At 40.9% G+C, this 15,351-nt stretch overlaps 2 protein-coding genes across 7 annotated transcripts in view; both read right to left on the minus strand.

Annotated features, from left to right (window-relative positions):
* Positions 1-270: 270 nt before the first annotated feature.
* sdsl (serine dehydratase-like) lies at positions 271-4,785 on the minus strand. 2 transcript variants are annotated; one of them, XM_049596317.1, is made up of 9 exons: positions 4,604-4,785; positions 3,800-3,953; positions 3,622-3,658; positions 3,394-3,533; positions 3,200-3,288; positions 2,847-3,080; positions 2,627-2,757; positions 2,358-2,444; positions 271-1,439 (listed from the first exon to the last, which is right to left on the minus strand). In XM_049596317.1, exons 2-9 carry the CDS (start codon positions 3,944-3,946, stop codon positions 1,336-1,338), a joined length of 969 nt encoding a protein of 322 aa, XP_049452274.1. In that variant the 5' UTR covers positions 3,947-3,953; positions 4,604-4,785; the 3' UTR covers positions 271-1,335. The 2 variants fall into 2 exon arrangements, with proteins under 2 accessions (XP_049452274.1, XP_049452275.1); XM_049596318.1 differs by lacking the exon at positions 271-1,439 and adding an exon at positions 1,479-2,033.
* A 1,038-nt stretch (positions 4,786-5,823) lies between these two features.
* LOC125900935 (apoptosis-stimulating of p53 protein 1-like) overlaps positions 5,824-15,351 on the minus strand; it is a 78,140-nt gene continuing 68,612 nt past the window's right edge. For 4 of the 5 annotated variants that reach the window (XM_049596241.1, XM_049596243.1, XM_049596244.1 and 1 more), the window contains 5 exons: positions 12,469-12,602; positions 11,888-12,054; positions 11,528-11,727; positions 7,741-9,260; positions 5,824-7,429 (listed from right to left, as the gene is read on the minus strand). In XM_049596241.1, coding sequence (XP_049452198.1) covers positions 9,219-9,260; positions 11,528-11,727; positions 11,888-12,054; positions 12,469-12,602 — 543 coding nt within the window. In that variant the 3' untranslated portion in view covers positions 5,824-7,429; positions 7,741-9,218. Of the gene's footprint in view, positions 7,430-7,476; positions 9,261-11,527; positions 11,728-11,887; positions 12,055-12,468; positions 12,603-15,351 lie in introns of those variants that run through there. The other variant, XM_049596242.1, reaches the window with a different exon arrangement.

Here is a 15,351-nt window from a genome sequence, read left to right on the forward strand (position 1 = left end):
GGGTCTGAATAAAGTCCTTATATGATGGATGCAGCCCTTTTCTTTCTGCAGTTCACCAGCTGCCAGCCTTTGATCAGAAGACCAAAGTTCCATACTTAGGTCGTAACTGAGCCATCTCCATGACATCTGACCATGTGATGTACAGTAGCCGAAAGCTCTGGAAGATACCTCTAAGTAGACCTTGACTGGAGAATTCAAACTGATGATGCGCATACCTGTGACAATATTTACATTAATTATCTCTCATCAAATATGTTAATTACAGTTCAGTCTTTATTGTCATCACAGAACTCGTCAAATATTTTTCTTTTATTATATATATTTTTTTTTTCATTTCTTATTTGCTGTTGTTTTGATCAATTCATCATTTGAGATGCTTTTTAATAGGCGTGTAATAGAGCAAGTGATTACAATGTAAGCTATAAAGTTTGTACTCTTTGTGAACAGAACACCTTATGCAACTGTCTGACAGTTAAGAGGACAAAGAATATCAACAGGCTGTCAAACCCAGCACTTTCCCCCTGACTTCACTGACGCAGGCAGAACAGTGAGGAGCTGTTTCCATAGTAATAACTTCCTACACATCACATAAATTGACAGGACTACTATATTTAATGTGTAGGTGAAGGTCCGATGTTGTCATCTGAACTATATTACTGCACTGGAGAACAATCCAAGGCTACAAATGCAACCATAAAAAGGCCAAGAGAGGACTGAAATGCACAAGTGTTTGGGTGTAGTGTCCCTGTACCAATATGAAATGTAAGAGCAACACCATATGTGTTATGCCCCAGACTACTGAAATACAATTAATTCATAAATAAATAAACAAATCACATTAATTATACAGCCCATTATTTATCAGTTTGAAGCAGACAAAAGCTTTTTTTTTTTTTTTGCTATGAAGTTTTCTGAGTCAGACTCTGTGGAGGGCCGGTGTATTTGTGAATAGTGAACTGTGACACCACCATGTGGGGAAACCTAAGTAATACAATTGTCACACTTCACTGAGCTGAGCATGCAAATATGTTCACATGCATGACACTCACTTATGTATAAGTGAAAAAATTTGTGTTTATTGTTTTTTATATTATATGTTCTGCAACTTAAAAATGACACTGCAGTACCAGGGGAATCACTTTATCCTTAATCACCAACATTGCAAACAACTTTGCCTCTAGAAATGAGATGTTTCTGTAGTGCTTGTATGTTTTATGCATTCATTCATTCATCCATTCAGTTCTTCTAGGTGTTGTAGCCCTCTGTTGGCCTGTCACAAAGACACACATTTATTGCTATGCACTCATAAAGACACATTTATATACATACAGTACTTTAAGTGTGCAGTTTGTGTTTGAGGTAGGTCAGTTGCTCCATGTTGACACTGCTGCCACCACACACAATCACCAGCAGGGGGCCCAGCTGAGCTGGCAGCCGACCTAGAAAAGTGTGGTGAAACAAAACTGATGATCTTCTCCAGACATTTGCCCTCATTATAAGGGATTTACTATACATGATAAGTTTCAGCATAAATACCATAGAGATGTCTGTCTTACCTCCAATATAATGGAACTAGGTGGCACTCGGCTTGTGGTGCTCAAAGCACCAAAAAAAAAACATTTGAAAAACTCAACAGCAATGTCTCTTTCCAGAAATCATGACCCAGTTACTCAAGATAATCCACTGACCTTGTTGTGAGCAGTTTCATGTAGGAACTATTTTCTTTCTACTGAAGTACACCTGCCAACCCTATCACCGCGCACAAGGGAGTGCGTAGTACCTGAGACTCTGGATTTTGTCCATGGATACGTTTTTCTTCTTTGATCTGATTGGTCAGAGGTCAGGGTGTTGACAGGTTGTGATCCGATACCCTGAAGTTAACCTGCCCGGTTAGCTGTTCAGCATATGTTGCCATGGTGATTTATCCTAGTAAAAAGAGAACCAGCTTCGTAGTACTGAAAACCCTGAGAACCCCCAAGTTACCTCGCTAACTCCAAATCCTGCTTCCTAATACAGGCCTCTGGTCATGATTCCTGTAAAGAGACAATGATGTTGAGTTTTTCAAATGTATTTTTTGGCACCACAAGCTGAGTGCCATCTAGTTCCATTATATTAGAGAGAAGACAGATATGTTCAACACACAACAACTCACACCAGAACAATCTAGGTTGATAAATAGCACTACAGGTAAAGGGAAGAATGTGTATTTTTTGATTTGGAGGTGAACTGTCCCATTAATTCCTCTCTTAAACACAGTCTCACTGTTGTCAACAAACAGAGGAGTTGTAAATTGAGAGGGTTTAGTACACACATAACAGAAGCATTGTGGTTCATATCTTTGACTCCAGAGTCGTTACCTTCATCCTGTAATCTGTGTATGAGCCCGCTGTAGACAGCTGCCAGAGCTGCTCCGCATGCCATCTCCACCAGCACACGCTCCTCATCTGCAAGATCACGATCACACATACACACACTGAGTTAAAGTAAAACAAAGGCAAAGCCATTATGAAGCCAAGTTTATTATAGCAGCTTATGCTAGCAATTAAAACCAAACAGTAACCAGTCAAAGGAAAGTTCCTAGGAATATTACAGTAAAATGCACATTTAAGGAAAAACACACACTCACCCAGGAATGTTTCCACAGCATGCAGAGCCTGCTGGTCAGTCACAAGTTCAGAAATGACTGTAAGCTCGCTGCACTGGCTGTATTCAAAAGCTTTCTCACAGACTGTCTTTGCTCCGAGACATTTAGCCTCACTGTGGACAGACAGAGGGGGACGCAGTCAATTTGGTTTCATGAAAAAAACTTAACCCCAGAAAACTTATAAACTCCTTTAACCTCTAACCTGGTGATGTCATCCAGGGTGACCACCCTCCCTGCCTTAACCGCAGCGTTGAAACAATCTGCCCCCACTGTCTCCATGGCAATGATGGGTACATCTGTCCAGCCTACGTCCTTCAGGCCCTGGATGACGCCACAAAGGAGCCCCCCTCCACCCACGGCCACCAGCACAGCTCCAGGCTTCACACTGGGACCCAGAGAGGCTGCGACCTCTGAGATCATGGAGGCATGGCCCTGCCTGGGTGTGTGTGTGTGAGAGGAGGGAGTTTGAATGGAAGTTAATATCGCACAGCTTTGTAGTTCATCTATTGACATTGCATTTCAGCAGGAAACTTTAAATGTGATGAGTGTTTCTACCAGAGCAGGGGGTGATCGAATGGAGGAACATAGGTGAGTCCTTCAGTTTCTGCCAGTCTCAGAGCCTCTGCATTGGCATCATCCCAAACCTATGGATAAAAGATTACTACATTTTTTTTCTGTTTATGATCAGCCCATAGCTGATGTCAGTGCTACAAAGGGATCACTTGCATATAATTAATATTACACTTTACCTTGCCTATCATCTTGACCGTAGCACCCTGATCCTGGAGTCTCTGAACGACCAGCTGAGGAGAGGAGGAAGGAACTATGATGGTGGCTGGTACACCCATTTTTCTGGCTACATAGGCGGCAGCCATACCTGCATTACCACCTAAAAAAAGGCATTATATTACAGTCACAGTCCCTCGTAGATATTGTATTTTGTAGATTACCATGCAGTGTCACAGCAGAATTGTCACCTGAAGAGCAGACAACTCCTTTGGACTGTCTGGCAAGCTGCAGGAGATAGCGATGACATGAAAAAGGGCAAGTTAGTTTCTTTTTTCTGACAACTTTTCATATGCCTTTTTACTGAGATCGACACCAGTGTCTGTTATGATGGAGGTGAAGCAAAAGCAGAGGGCGGAGAGCTCCTACCTGCTTGCAGAGGTGTCCAATGCCACGGATCTTGAAGGAGCCAGAGGGCTGAGAGTTCTCCATCTTCAGGTACACAGTGGTTCCGACGCGTTTGGACATACTGACGCTCTCAAGCAGCGGTGTGTTCAGGTGGAAATGCTTCTCCATGGTGCACCTAATTTCACAAAAATGCCCAACACCGCGTTGAGTAGAAAGTTGGGTGTGATGACAACTAAGCAAACAGTGTGCACTGATGAGGACTGTGAAATGGGACTGAAAGCTCTAAAAAAGCTACTAAGTGGACTTTAAGTAGTAGTAGTAGTAGAAGGCTAAAAGTAGTGAGGATGTTCACATGAGCATAGTTAGGCAGTTCAGTCATAAAGGTATTTCTTCGAAAAGTCCACAACACTTGTAGCTCACAAATGTTCAAAAAGACATCTGAGAATAATCATTGGCTAACTGGGCACTGTTTCTGGAAAGACACATTTTCACTCATGCCACCGGGGTACTGGCGGCAGACATGTCTCAGACAACCAAAACAATGTCACGTTACATGGTAAGATTTATAAGCTATTTATCATATCAAAATGTAACTTATTTTGCACCGAACATTTGTTTTTAATTTAACGTGTTCTTAAGGCGAAAGCGAACCTAGCAGGTTGAACTACAATGATTGAGTGACGCAGCAAATTCTTATGAATACAATGATATACAGTACATGACGTATAGTGAGTTGCAATGTGAACCAATGTAATGACGTAACATTAGCTTGTACTGTACGTCATTAGGTGACAGCGTATTTTAAAGTATTAAATGCTGACTTACGTTTGGTTAAAACGTCGTGTTGAACGAGCCTCTGACCATTAAATGCTACGGTAGTTTATTCTATACAAACTGTATCATGTTTTCAGTGTATGCTACATCATGCTGTATATGGAGCTAGCACGTAGCAGACTAGCGTCACGGGACAAAAACCGACAAAAACACATGAAACAGCGTCAAACCAGAAAAATACTATCACTTCCGGTTGTTACTTCAAAATAAATGTGCGACTTGATACACTTCTGTAGTAGCAGTAGTAGTACCATAGACTGTATAAAAATAAGTAGTAGTAGTAGTAATACTTGCTGCTACTACTACTACTACTGCTACTACTAATAATAAGGTTTTTATTGAAATAAAATAATAATTCTTATTTATTTATGTAAAATTTCATTTGGAGTATTTGTGTCCTTTTTTTGGGCCCATCCAATATGATACCATGTTTTTTAATAGTCATCTTAAGTTCTTAAGTTCATTGCACATACAACACAAAACACGTGGAAAAGTAAAAGAAACAAACAACAAATAACAATAACAATAATAATAGTAATATTAACAATAATAATAATTCAGTCTGCCTATTGTATGAAGTAAACTCAACAATATGCTTTTGCACGCCTTGACCTGTAATTTGCTATAATTGTGGACATGGTACTGTATGGGTTTTGTCTTACAGGTCACCAAATAGGCTACTATTATGTTTTCTTGCCTTATATTTAAATCAAAATTTTGTAAACATGCAGTATAATACAACAATGACTGTTTCAGAATGTAAAAAAACATAAGAAACTCAAAAAACACAAGAGGACAAAATGAGCAAAGCCCCCTACATATGTATATACCCTTGTTTCTGTTTGTTGTTCTGTATTCTTGTCATGTGTGGTAACTTGACACGTTTGTATTTAAAGTTGTACCAGAATGCTTGAAAATAGGGAAATAAACTGAACAAACTCAGTCACAAACACCAAGTGCACAGTGTAACAATATTGTGAATTTATAAATAAAAATAAACTCACGTGTGTAGAGCCTTCTGTCTCTGCAGACACCTGAGTGACCTGTGAACTTCAGTCACCCTCTAAAGTCCACCGTTTATTACCAAGGCTTGAATGTGTGTGTGTGTGTGTGTGTGTGTGTGTGTGTGTGTGTGTGTGTGTGTGTGTGTGTGAGAGAGAAAGAGAGTGAGACTTGAATGAGTCAGTCACAGTCACAGCACTGATTCTCTGTCAGGATTATACTTTCTTTATTATTTTTGTACATTAGCTGTTTAGTTACAGGTTGCATATACACAAGGTAATGGTCTGCACTCCTCACACACCAATGTGCCATTCTCACATCAAACATCACAAAACTTATTGCCTCATATTTTACACAGCGGGGTCAAGGAAATGACGATTTGTGTGAGGACGTGTCTGTACACTGGGTGGCAGCAGTGAGTGGCGCCAACACTGACAGATAAGGAAACAGAAGCAGTGTGTCCAATAATAACAATAATAATAATATTAATAATATAGAAAAACAACTGTTTAAATAAAACAACAAATCAGGGGAATAATACATTTCATACAACTACTGAAATATGTAAATATGAAAAAAAAATATGAGAAAGTCAAGTTGTTTTTTCATTCACTGTCGGCTAATTCAGCCTCATTTTAAAGCAGTTAGCCCATGAAAAATGTATACAATTATAATTTTTACCTTTTAAACTTATAGTTTTTCCTTTAAATATGCCACTGAGCTTTTGGTAGATGGGAAACACTGCTTTATCATGTAGTTAATGTTAGAGCCTGGTACCAGTGCTGCCCCAGTAAGAGGACCATTATGTGCCAGGTCCTAGTCTGGACCAGGTATTATGTGTCAATGGGTGAAGACTGGAAGAAGTTTTGTTCAAAATGAAAAAATATTGTCACTTTAATTCCTCCTCCTTCCCATACTGTAGCTGCTTTGGTTTCACAAATTAATTTGTACTTCACATACACATTTTTCACATTCTTATTTTCCTTCTGTCCTCCTCTTTCCCTCCTCTCTCACCAGCAGCAACCAGTTTGCAGTTGAACAGATGTTGATATGACAGCATGCACCAGTGCTGAGTCAACAGAAATACATAATAGTAAAAGGTTGAGACATCCGTAATCACTCACAGATGCTTCTTTTTTCATTATGTGAAATCAGAGTGGAACTATTCTTCTGATATCACTTCAAATAGAAAAGCTTTTTTTTCTTACCATGCCATAATATTATATTGTCAACATCTGTTGCTTGTGTGGGTTGATGTGGACCTTGGCCACCATGCATCATAAGCTTGCTGGATTCTGTTTCTTGTGGTTGCGTTTCCGTTTCTGTTTTATCAGTGACCTGATAAAGCTTCCTTTAACACACATTCAAAGTATCCGTTCCCTCCTCTCACTTTCCTCTCTCCAACTTCACATTTCACATCTCACACACACTCTCCCCTGATCTAGCCTGTAAATTTACTGCATTTGAATCTTCACACCACACAGTGTGAAAGTGTTTTCAGACAACGTACTATGTTCATTGCTATGCGGTGAATGAGCTCGGCTTTATGAAGATCCATCTGGGTGGTTTTTTGTTTATTAAAGGTCTCATATTATGCTAATTTTCAGGTTTGTACTTATATTTGGGGTTCTTTCTAGAACATGTTTACTTGCTTTAATGTTCAAAAAACACATTATTTTTCTCAAACTGTCCGCCTGGATATACCTGTACTCATCTTTTGTCTGAAATGTTCTGTTTTAGTGCCTGTCTCTCTAAGCCCCCCCTCCCAAAAAAGCCAAGTCTGCTCTGATTGGTCAGCATTTCTGGGTCTTCCATCTCTCTCTCTCTCTCTGCACTATAGAGTGTGCCAGGTCTCTCTGTTAATTTATTATGCTGATCTGTTCTGTACGACATCTATTGCACGTCTGTCCGTCCTGGAAGAGGGATCCCTCCTCAGTTGCTCTTCCTGAGGTTTCTACCGTTTTTTTTCCCCGTTAAAGGGGTTTTTTTGGGGAGTTTTTCCTTATCCGCTGTGAGGGTCTTAAGGACAGGGGGATGTCGTATGCTGTAAAGCCCTGTGAGGCAAATTGTGATTTGTGATATTGGGCTTTATAAATAAAATTGATTGATTGATTGATTGATTCCACATCTGTGCTCACAGTGTCTCTGCACTATAGAGTGTGCCAGGGCTGACGTCAAAACCCGGAAGTTTAGCATTGTGCTGGTTCCTGGAAGAGAAAGTGAATGTGATTTTTGCATTGCGTTTTGGATTGTGTCAGAAAATAAGCTCTGTGGCTAACACAAGTTTATGATACTTACAGGTTTTGTTCAGCGAGATAATCTTCACATATGAACACCTTTCATACCGCATTTGAAGCTTAAATGTGATCGCCAGAAGTAAAAAGCTAATGTTAGGCTTTAATGGACTACATGACTACTCCACGGTCGCATGACTCTTGACGTCACCGCCACTAAGCGTTCAACTGATTTCTGCCGTTTTATTTTAAAAACATTGTATAATGGGGAAATCGGACTGTTTAAGCTAAATAAGAAGCTGTAATGGCGGACTGCCAGCACACTCGCCTGTTCGGGGCTGATGACGTTTAATGTCCCCGACAGGGTTTGTAGTTGTACTGAGCAACTTGTTAGCAACCGCCTTTTTTGCGACACATAAAAGCTTCAAAATTCACAAGTAGCGTATTTATTGACATGTTTTATGTCGTCGAACAAAACCTGAAACTCGCTTAAGCCTTTGTTAAGGCATTTTACCAAAATCCCATTCAAAAAACGTATTGACTTTTAGATGAGAGAACCAGAAGTGCTAAAAGCGCTAATGGAGTTCCGGGTTTACTGGCACACTCGATTATTGTATCCAGGAAATGACTGTAACAACACTACAGCACCAGTTTCTACCTTTAAATAGTACAGTTGTGACATCACAACTTCATGGAAGTCTTGATGACTCGTTTAAAGGCACAGTTTCTGAATACAAACTGTGTGCATTTCTCTGTGGATTGAACGTTTTGATACTTTTCAAGGTATTTATTTATTACCTATACTTGTTGTATAATAAAAAAAAGTCATGGAAATCTGACTTTTTATAACATGGACCTTTAACACCATACAAAAATAAAGTGTCATTCAAAGATTATTTGGATGAATGTCACATAGAGCCTCATAAATCCAAGCTCATGTTTTCATGTTCCGAGCTGAACGAACTCAAAGCTGCATCCAAATGATAGATATTTTCCTTTTTTTTTTCTATTCAGCTTCTCTCATGCAGCTGAACTGGTGAGAAATTGCCAAGCTACTGTTGCTCAAAATAAGATTCAGGCGATTTCCTCTAACTGCAGCAACTCAGTGAAAATATATTATGATTCTACCATAAAGTGGCTCTGTGGTTCCAGCATCACATCCAAACAAACGGGAAAAAAAGTTGCTTCATCAGAGTTGTGAGCTCCAGCTATGTTTCCTTCTCTCTGCCTCCTGACTACCTCCATCCTTTGTTCTTTCTCTCTTGGCTAACACTTCCGCCCACATCCTCCTGCTGCTGCTGCTGCTCCACTTCTTCTTCTCTGCGTGCATGCACCCTCTGCGAGCGTGCACGTGGCTCCTGATCTGGGCTTTACGCCAGCGAGCGTTGTCTGGGTTTGATCCTTGGATACAGCTGGAGAGAGAGTAGGAGAGAAGGAGAGAGAGACAGAGAGGGCAGGGTCATTACATCATGTTAACATTGTTCTCAAGGTGCCTGAACATCATGAAGGCAGACTGTAAGACACTGTGTGGGGATAAATCTGCCAACTTAAGAAGCTCCATCCTCTGCTCAATCACAGAGAAAGAAAGTTTGGTCTTAGTGTTAATTGAAACTTCTCATGTAGTCCCTACTGTTAATGTACAGATCCAACACTCAGTTATTATTTACACTGAATGTTTATGGTATAGCTGCAGCTGGAAGACTGGAGAGGGGACACTGTGATGGACGGTTTTATTAAAGCTACATAGTTCAGCTTTACTGCTACAATAATTGAGTTCTGAGCATTATGGAGTGTGTTCATGCTGTGCTCCCGAGGCGTACATGGCACTGAGCACAAACACAGAAGCCCTATCCAATAACGCATAACTCCATATCCCTGTGTTTTATGGCCAATAATATTATTCTTGTTGCTTCACTTGAATTAAATAGAATTATTTACCCTGCAAACATTCCTTTAAGAATTTAGGATTTGGGATATGTGGTGTTAGCTACTAGTTTCATAGCGATACCTCAAAAATAATAATCATCCAAAGACTGTCCAATCATTGATTATCAACCGTAACTAGGCAGGATAAGTCTAGTAAGCTTTGGATATCTCCACAACTTTTATCTTGTTGAACTCCTGTCTCTTGTCCAACTTCTGTTGCCATCATTTGAGGAATACTTCACCCCCGCAATGATAATTTGTATATCAATTACTCACCCGTGTTTCGTTTAATTTGGGAAGCAAACTTAGTTTTTCTTGCATGCCTCCACAGTGAACCAAGAATCCAAAAAACTGGGAAAATTCCTGATGAGTTGGGGCGTCGGTGGCTTAGTGGTAGAGCAGGCGCCCCATGTACAAGGTCTGTTGACACAGCAGCCCGGGTTCGACTCCAGCCTGTGGCCCTTTGCTGCATGTCTCTCCCTCTCTCTCTCCCCCCCTTTCACACTTAACTATCCTATCAATTAAAGGCAAAAAATGCCCTAAAAATATCTTAAAAAAAAAAAAAAATCCTAATGAATTGAAGTCATATGCTATGTTTAACGATAGCAAAACTGTATCAAAACATCTGTTCACAATCTTCTCACAATAACTTTTACTATTTAAAACTTCTGCATTAACAGTGTAGCCTTGCTACCCATCTGTGCATGAGACTGTTTACGTGGAAGTGTTCGAAATAAGGTGTCGCCTGTTTCACGTTGCCTGTTTCTTGGCCATAAAGTTGCACTTGAACACATCACAAAGACTACAGCCAACCAGCACAGACATTCTGCACCTGCATGAGAGGAAAAGAATCTCCACACCAGCAAGTGGCAGTGGTCTGTATACGTCATTAAAATAGAGAAAACCAGAAGACCAACAGGACAGATTCAAGATGCTTGTTAGCCATTTAGCACATGAACAATATAATGCTGAAAGAACAAATTATTTTTACCATGCGCCGGCAAACAACAACACACACAGTTACAAACTGTTTCATCTTAAGAGATTAATGGCTTAAAGAATAATCTCATCTAATGTAACACGTTTGCTTCAATCTCAAGCCCTCTTGACTTTAGCCCTTTGTTTACTTTCCTCATTTCCTCTTCTACTCTTGGCACTGAGCTAAACTGCCAATCAGAGTGGTTTCATTCACTTATGGTTTCTGCTGTCTCCAACGCCAATTCAATATGTTGAATGGGCCAAAAAACAGCTGACTGTGGCCAACAAGGGCCAACAAGGGCCAACAAGGGCCAACTAAGGCCAACTGTGCAGGACACACCACAAAAACTTGGTGATAGACGCTCAAGGACAGGATGACGTTATCTAACAGCTGACTGTCAGCTTGGTGTGTCAGGGTGCTTGGTGAAAATGTATGTGTTTGAGAAGTACTGACTGTATGACTGGATTATTGGGATTTGGATTGTACTACATGAGCTGTGTGAGAGTTTGTAAACTGATGTTTTGATCTAGTTTTGCTGCTGTTTTACGCAGCCCCAACTTACTCCAGTTCATCAAAACATTTTTCAGTTTTTGGATTTGCTCACCATAGAGGCATGCGAGAAAGATTTCTTTGCAAACTCAATGTAACACGAGGTGAGTAACTGACACACAAAAGGTCATTTGGAGGGTGAAGTATTCATTTAAAGTAGACAATGCTCCATGTGTACACACATTTATGTATAGGTGTCTGTAGTAATGTCTTTTATTCTCTCACCCCCAGCAGGTTTCTGGGTACGTATCCTTCGCGGTCATTTAGCCGTGCCCACCACCACTCTGTCTCTGTGTCGTCACGACGACGCAGCACAGTGAGGGCGTCACCCTCGCTGAAGGACAGCTCATCAGCCTGCTGGGCTGTGTAGTCCCAAAGAGCGTAGACCAAGCCTTTGTTCATCACACCCAACTTTTCTTGTACACCTGGGAGAGATACAGAGTATTATGTGTTAAAAAAATACTTCAATAATGCTGCTGCAGTGGAGAGTTATTTTGATGCAAAACAATTTAAATGAAATGTTTCCCCTGTGTAAACCTGCTGAGTTAAGTTTTAATGACCATCTGTCGGTGTGTATCTACCTACCATAGAGGAACTGAGAACACTGTGTATAGCCCTCCTCCATTTCTTCACATTTGTCTGCCGCTGTTTCCACGTCACTAATCGTTGTGGCGAAAATGGCAGCCCCTGACTCCACCAGCATCTTACAGAGGTGGACGCTGTTACATGAAGCTGCGCAGTGCAGAGGGGTCCTGGAAAGGGACAACATAAAAATCCGATTTTAAACCGTTGTACCGAAAGTACAAAAGATCTTCCAGTAATGCACTCGTATCAAAAATCTAAACACAATGACTGTCATCATGAAGCATGCTGACATTAACTAAACATGAATTCAGTCAAATGCATCGGTAATTAAATCAAGTAACTTCTGAATGCGGATCCTCATTAGACTTGGTAATCTGTGCTTTCAATACTGCTCAGGCAGCCGAGTCCAAAATGAATTTAGAAATGCAATTATCTCTGTCACTGTTGCCTCTGAGCTGAGCTCCAGTATCGCTGCCACAGAGTGTCTTCATTACCCAAACACCCTCTGGCCCTTCAGCAGCCACTGTTCTATTATTAGTCTGGACTATTACATGATTGGATGACTGGTCGAAGGTACTGACCATCCGTCACTGTCGGCTGCGTTTACATTCACTCCAAAGTCCAGCAGGAACTTCACAATGTGGTGATGGCCGGCGCAGACAGCGTTATGAAGAGGAGTTATGCCTTCATCATTAGGCATGCTGGGGTTTTCCACCTTAAAGACAGAGATGATGAGATAATGTACAAAAAGATATTAGACTGATAGAATGATTGGCTGTTCACAGAGATAATGGAAGAATCACATCTGTATTGGTATCATCCTTCAATCCTGGAACCCATCGGTTATCGTTTGATGACGATAAGCCTCGGGGGGCAACGGCCAATATTTTAGGAGATCCGGTGTTGCCAAGGGCCAAGACTTCCTCTTCAGTGCAATGGCCATTGTTTACAGTTCAATTTAGAACTTTAGACAGGTTCAGACAAGATTTTGGCTAATCTCTATTGTCTGCAGATAAATTGATAAAGAGCTAAACTGTTGTCAAACAGTAGCCAGTTCCAAGATGGCATTTTGGCCAATGTGTTCCACCTCTTTAAGGCCCAGACACAACAACCTGACACTCAATGGCTAAAAACATAATCTCACCAAATAAAACCAGTTTATTACCATCTCGCGCCCTCTTGACTTTAGCCATTTTTGCCTTTCCTTCTTTTCTTCTTGCAGACTCATACATGCTGAATTGGCCAGAAAACAGCCAGCAAGGGCCTACTAGTGCCTACAGTGCAAGATACACCAAGAAAACTAGCGTGACAGATGCTCACCAATGGGCCAACATTGACAAACAGCCGACGGTCGGCTTGGTGTGTTGGGACCTTGACTCTCTACTGACAAGCAACCAAAGCCCACTCAAACATTATTGGGCTATACCAGTTGGGCTAATTTTTTCAGACAGATAACAGAACCCTTCTGATAACAAAATCTTGTGCTGCTGCCTACAGATTCAGCATCCATATGCGGATATCTGTTACAAGGATAAGCCTTGACTCAACCCTGTACTGAAACCCCGGTGGAGAGCACTATAGAAGTGCCAAGTACCTGAATTCATTGCAAAACTAGGGATAGTGCAACATTTTGTGAACAGCTTGGAAGTTGTTGAGTTGTTGCGAATTTCCGCCTCGGGGTACGACAACGTCAAACTGAGCTTGTTCTGGATGTGAAGCATCTGCATGTTTCCTTGAGAGTATCAGCTAGAGTTTGCAGTTTGGAGAGGCAGTAAGCACTTTTGTCCGGTCTCCAAGTGAGAGTTGTCAGGGATAGACGGGGGTTTGCCTTTAAAGATGTAAGGCTTTGTTCTCAGGAGCTCTGTGGTGCTGAAAAAACCCTGTGATACAGAGTGAGTGTGTCCTCAACATTAACTTTCCACACCTGACAACTGAGACCACCTCTCCCCTGACAGAGCTGCTGAGGATCAAAGCTATTACACCAAGTGTTGTCAGGAAGGTATTTAAAAGCTTTCAAATCTTCCAGTTATTAGCAGATCTGTTGAGGCAATCTGTGTGTGGGTGTACAGTAATTGTTGGCGTGTACAAATATTCTTCTGTTGCATAAGAAAATGTGTTTTTTCTTTCAACACAAAAATGTATCAAAAGAACAAAACTTAAGAAGTATAACCAAGTTGAAAGTATTAGAACCAAACTGTGTCTGATGATACTCAGCTTTACTCGAGAGGCAGCACAAAATTTGAAGATTATCTACTGAGATTACACTTACTTATTCTAGAGACATTCTGTGGCTTTAGATCAATCTCTTGTGGTTGAACAACTGCTGCATTATCTTTTTCACACTATTCAGTCAAGCTTTAGACCACACCACAACACTGAAAATGCCCAAACCAAAGCAGTGCTAAGAACAGCAGCTGAATCAAGTTGCAACCTTGATTTTATTTTCTCCAACCTGTAATATGTATATGTATGTATTAATGTATTAAGCTCTTTTCCCAGTGGACCAAAAACCCACTAACACCCACAACCATCTGGCTTTTGTGTTTAGTGGGAAAGAATACAATGTGAATTCATTTCTGGGACAAATGACTCTGCACTAGTCACAAGCATTTAGCTGACTTCAGCTCTGATCGGCAACAATTGAAATATGACAGTCAGGTGGACATGCATTGTTTTTACCCCTTTTCTGGCATGACTGTTAGTAACTTTAATGAATCTTCTCAGCCACAAATTTCATCCATCTCTGTCCAAGCAGCGCTCAAACATCGTAACAGAACAGTTAACAGTAACAGATATAAAAAAGACGTAGCTTCCTAGTGATGAAGCTTCCTAGTGTTTACCAACCTGTTTTCCAGTGTGCTGGTGAAGTCAAACGTGACACACCAGAAAAAAACAGAAAGGCACACTTGTCTATTGGCAGTAGAAAAGCAGCCTGTAGACTATTTTTAGCTTGTTTTACCACATTAAAAAAACACATATACCAGGGGTAGGCAACCTGCATCTCCAGAGCCGCATGCAGCTTTGACATCAGCTTTGGTGAAAAGGATATTAGTCTTTCCACACAGTAAGGTATGGTGTCCCTCAAGGCTCAGTACTCGGCCCAGTACCTCTCACTATTTATATTCAACTTTCGCATAAGTTTTCACTTCTGTGCAGACAAAAATCTGTTCTATGTTGCAATTAAACCTAATAATCCAGTAATGATCAGTGGTCCCAGGATTCCGTGATGTTCCTCTTTGTGGTTGTTTGAAAGAGCTGGTCCTTCATCATCTTCAGGCTACCCCATTACCCACCTGTCTAGCTGCCAACCCTGATGTCCACAATGCTACCCATCCTCCGAGCTGTCCCATCTTATGACTCTTCCTCCTGTCTCCTACACTGCCTAGCTTGCCCTTTGGACCTAAGTTGACGTGAAAAACTGCTACTGGTTGAATCTTTTTGGATTTTACTTGTGGTAAATTGGG

Source organism: Epinephelus fuscoguttatus, linkage group LG14, assembly GCF_011397635.1.
Source record: "Epinephelus fuscoguttatus linkage group LG14, E.fuscoguttatus.final_Chr_v1".
Lineage (NCBI taxonomy): Eukaryota > Metazoa > Chordata > Actinopteri > Perciformes > Serranidae > Epinephelus > Epinephelus fuscoguttatus.

Excerpts from the sequence above, each read along its gene's own strand:
- sdsl (XM_049596317.1), bottom strand. The coding sequence starts at position 3,946 with ATGGAGAAGCATTTCCACCTGAACACACCGCTGCTTGAGAGCGTCAGT. Across the intron at positions 3,659-3,799 it reads TTGGACACCTCTGCAAGCAG|CTTGCCAGACAGTCCAAAGG; the intron begins GTAGGAGCTCTC and ends TATCTCCTGCAG. Across the intron at positions 3,534-3,621 it reads AGGAGTTGTCTGCTCTTCAG|GTGGTAATGCAGGTATGGCT; the intron begins GTGACAATTCTG and ends GCCTTTTTTTAG.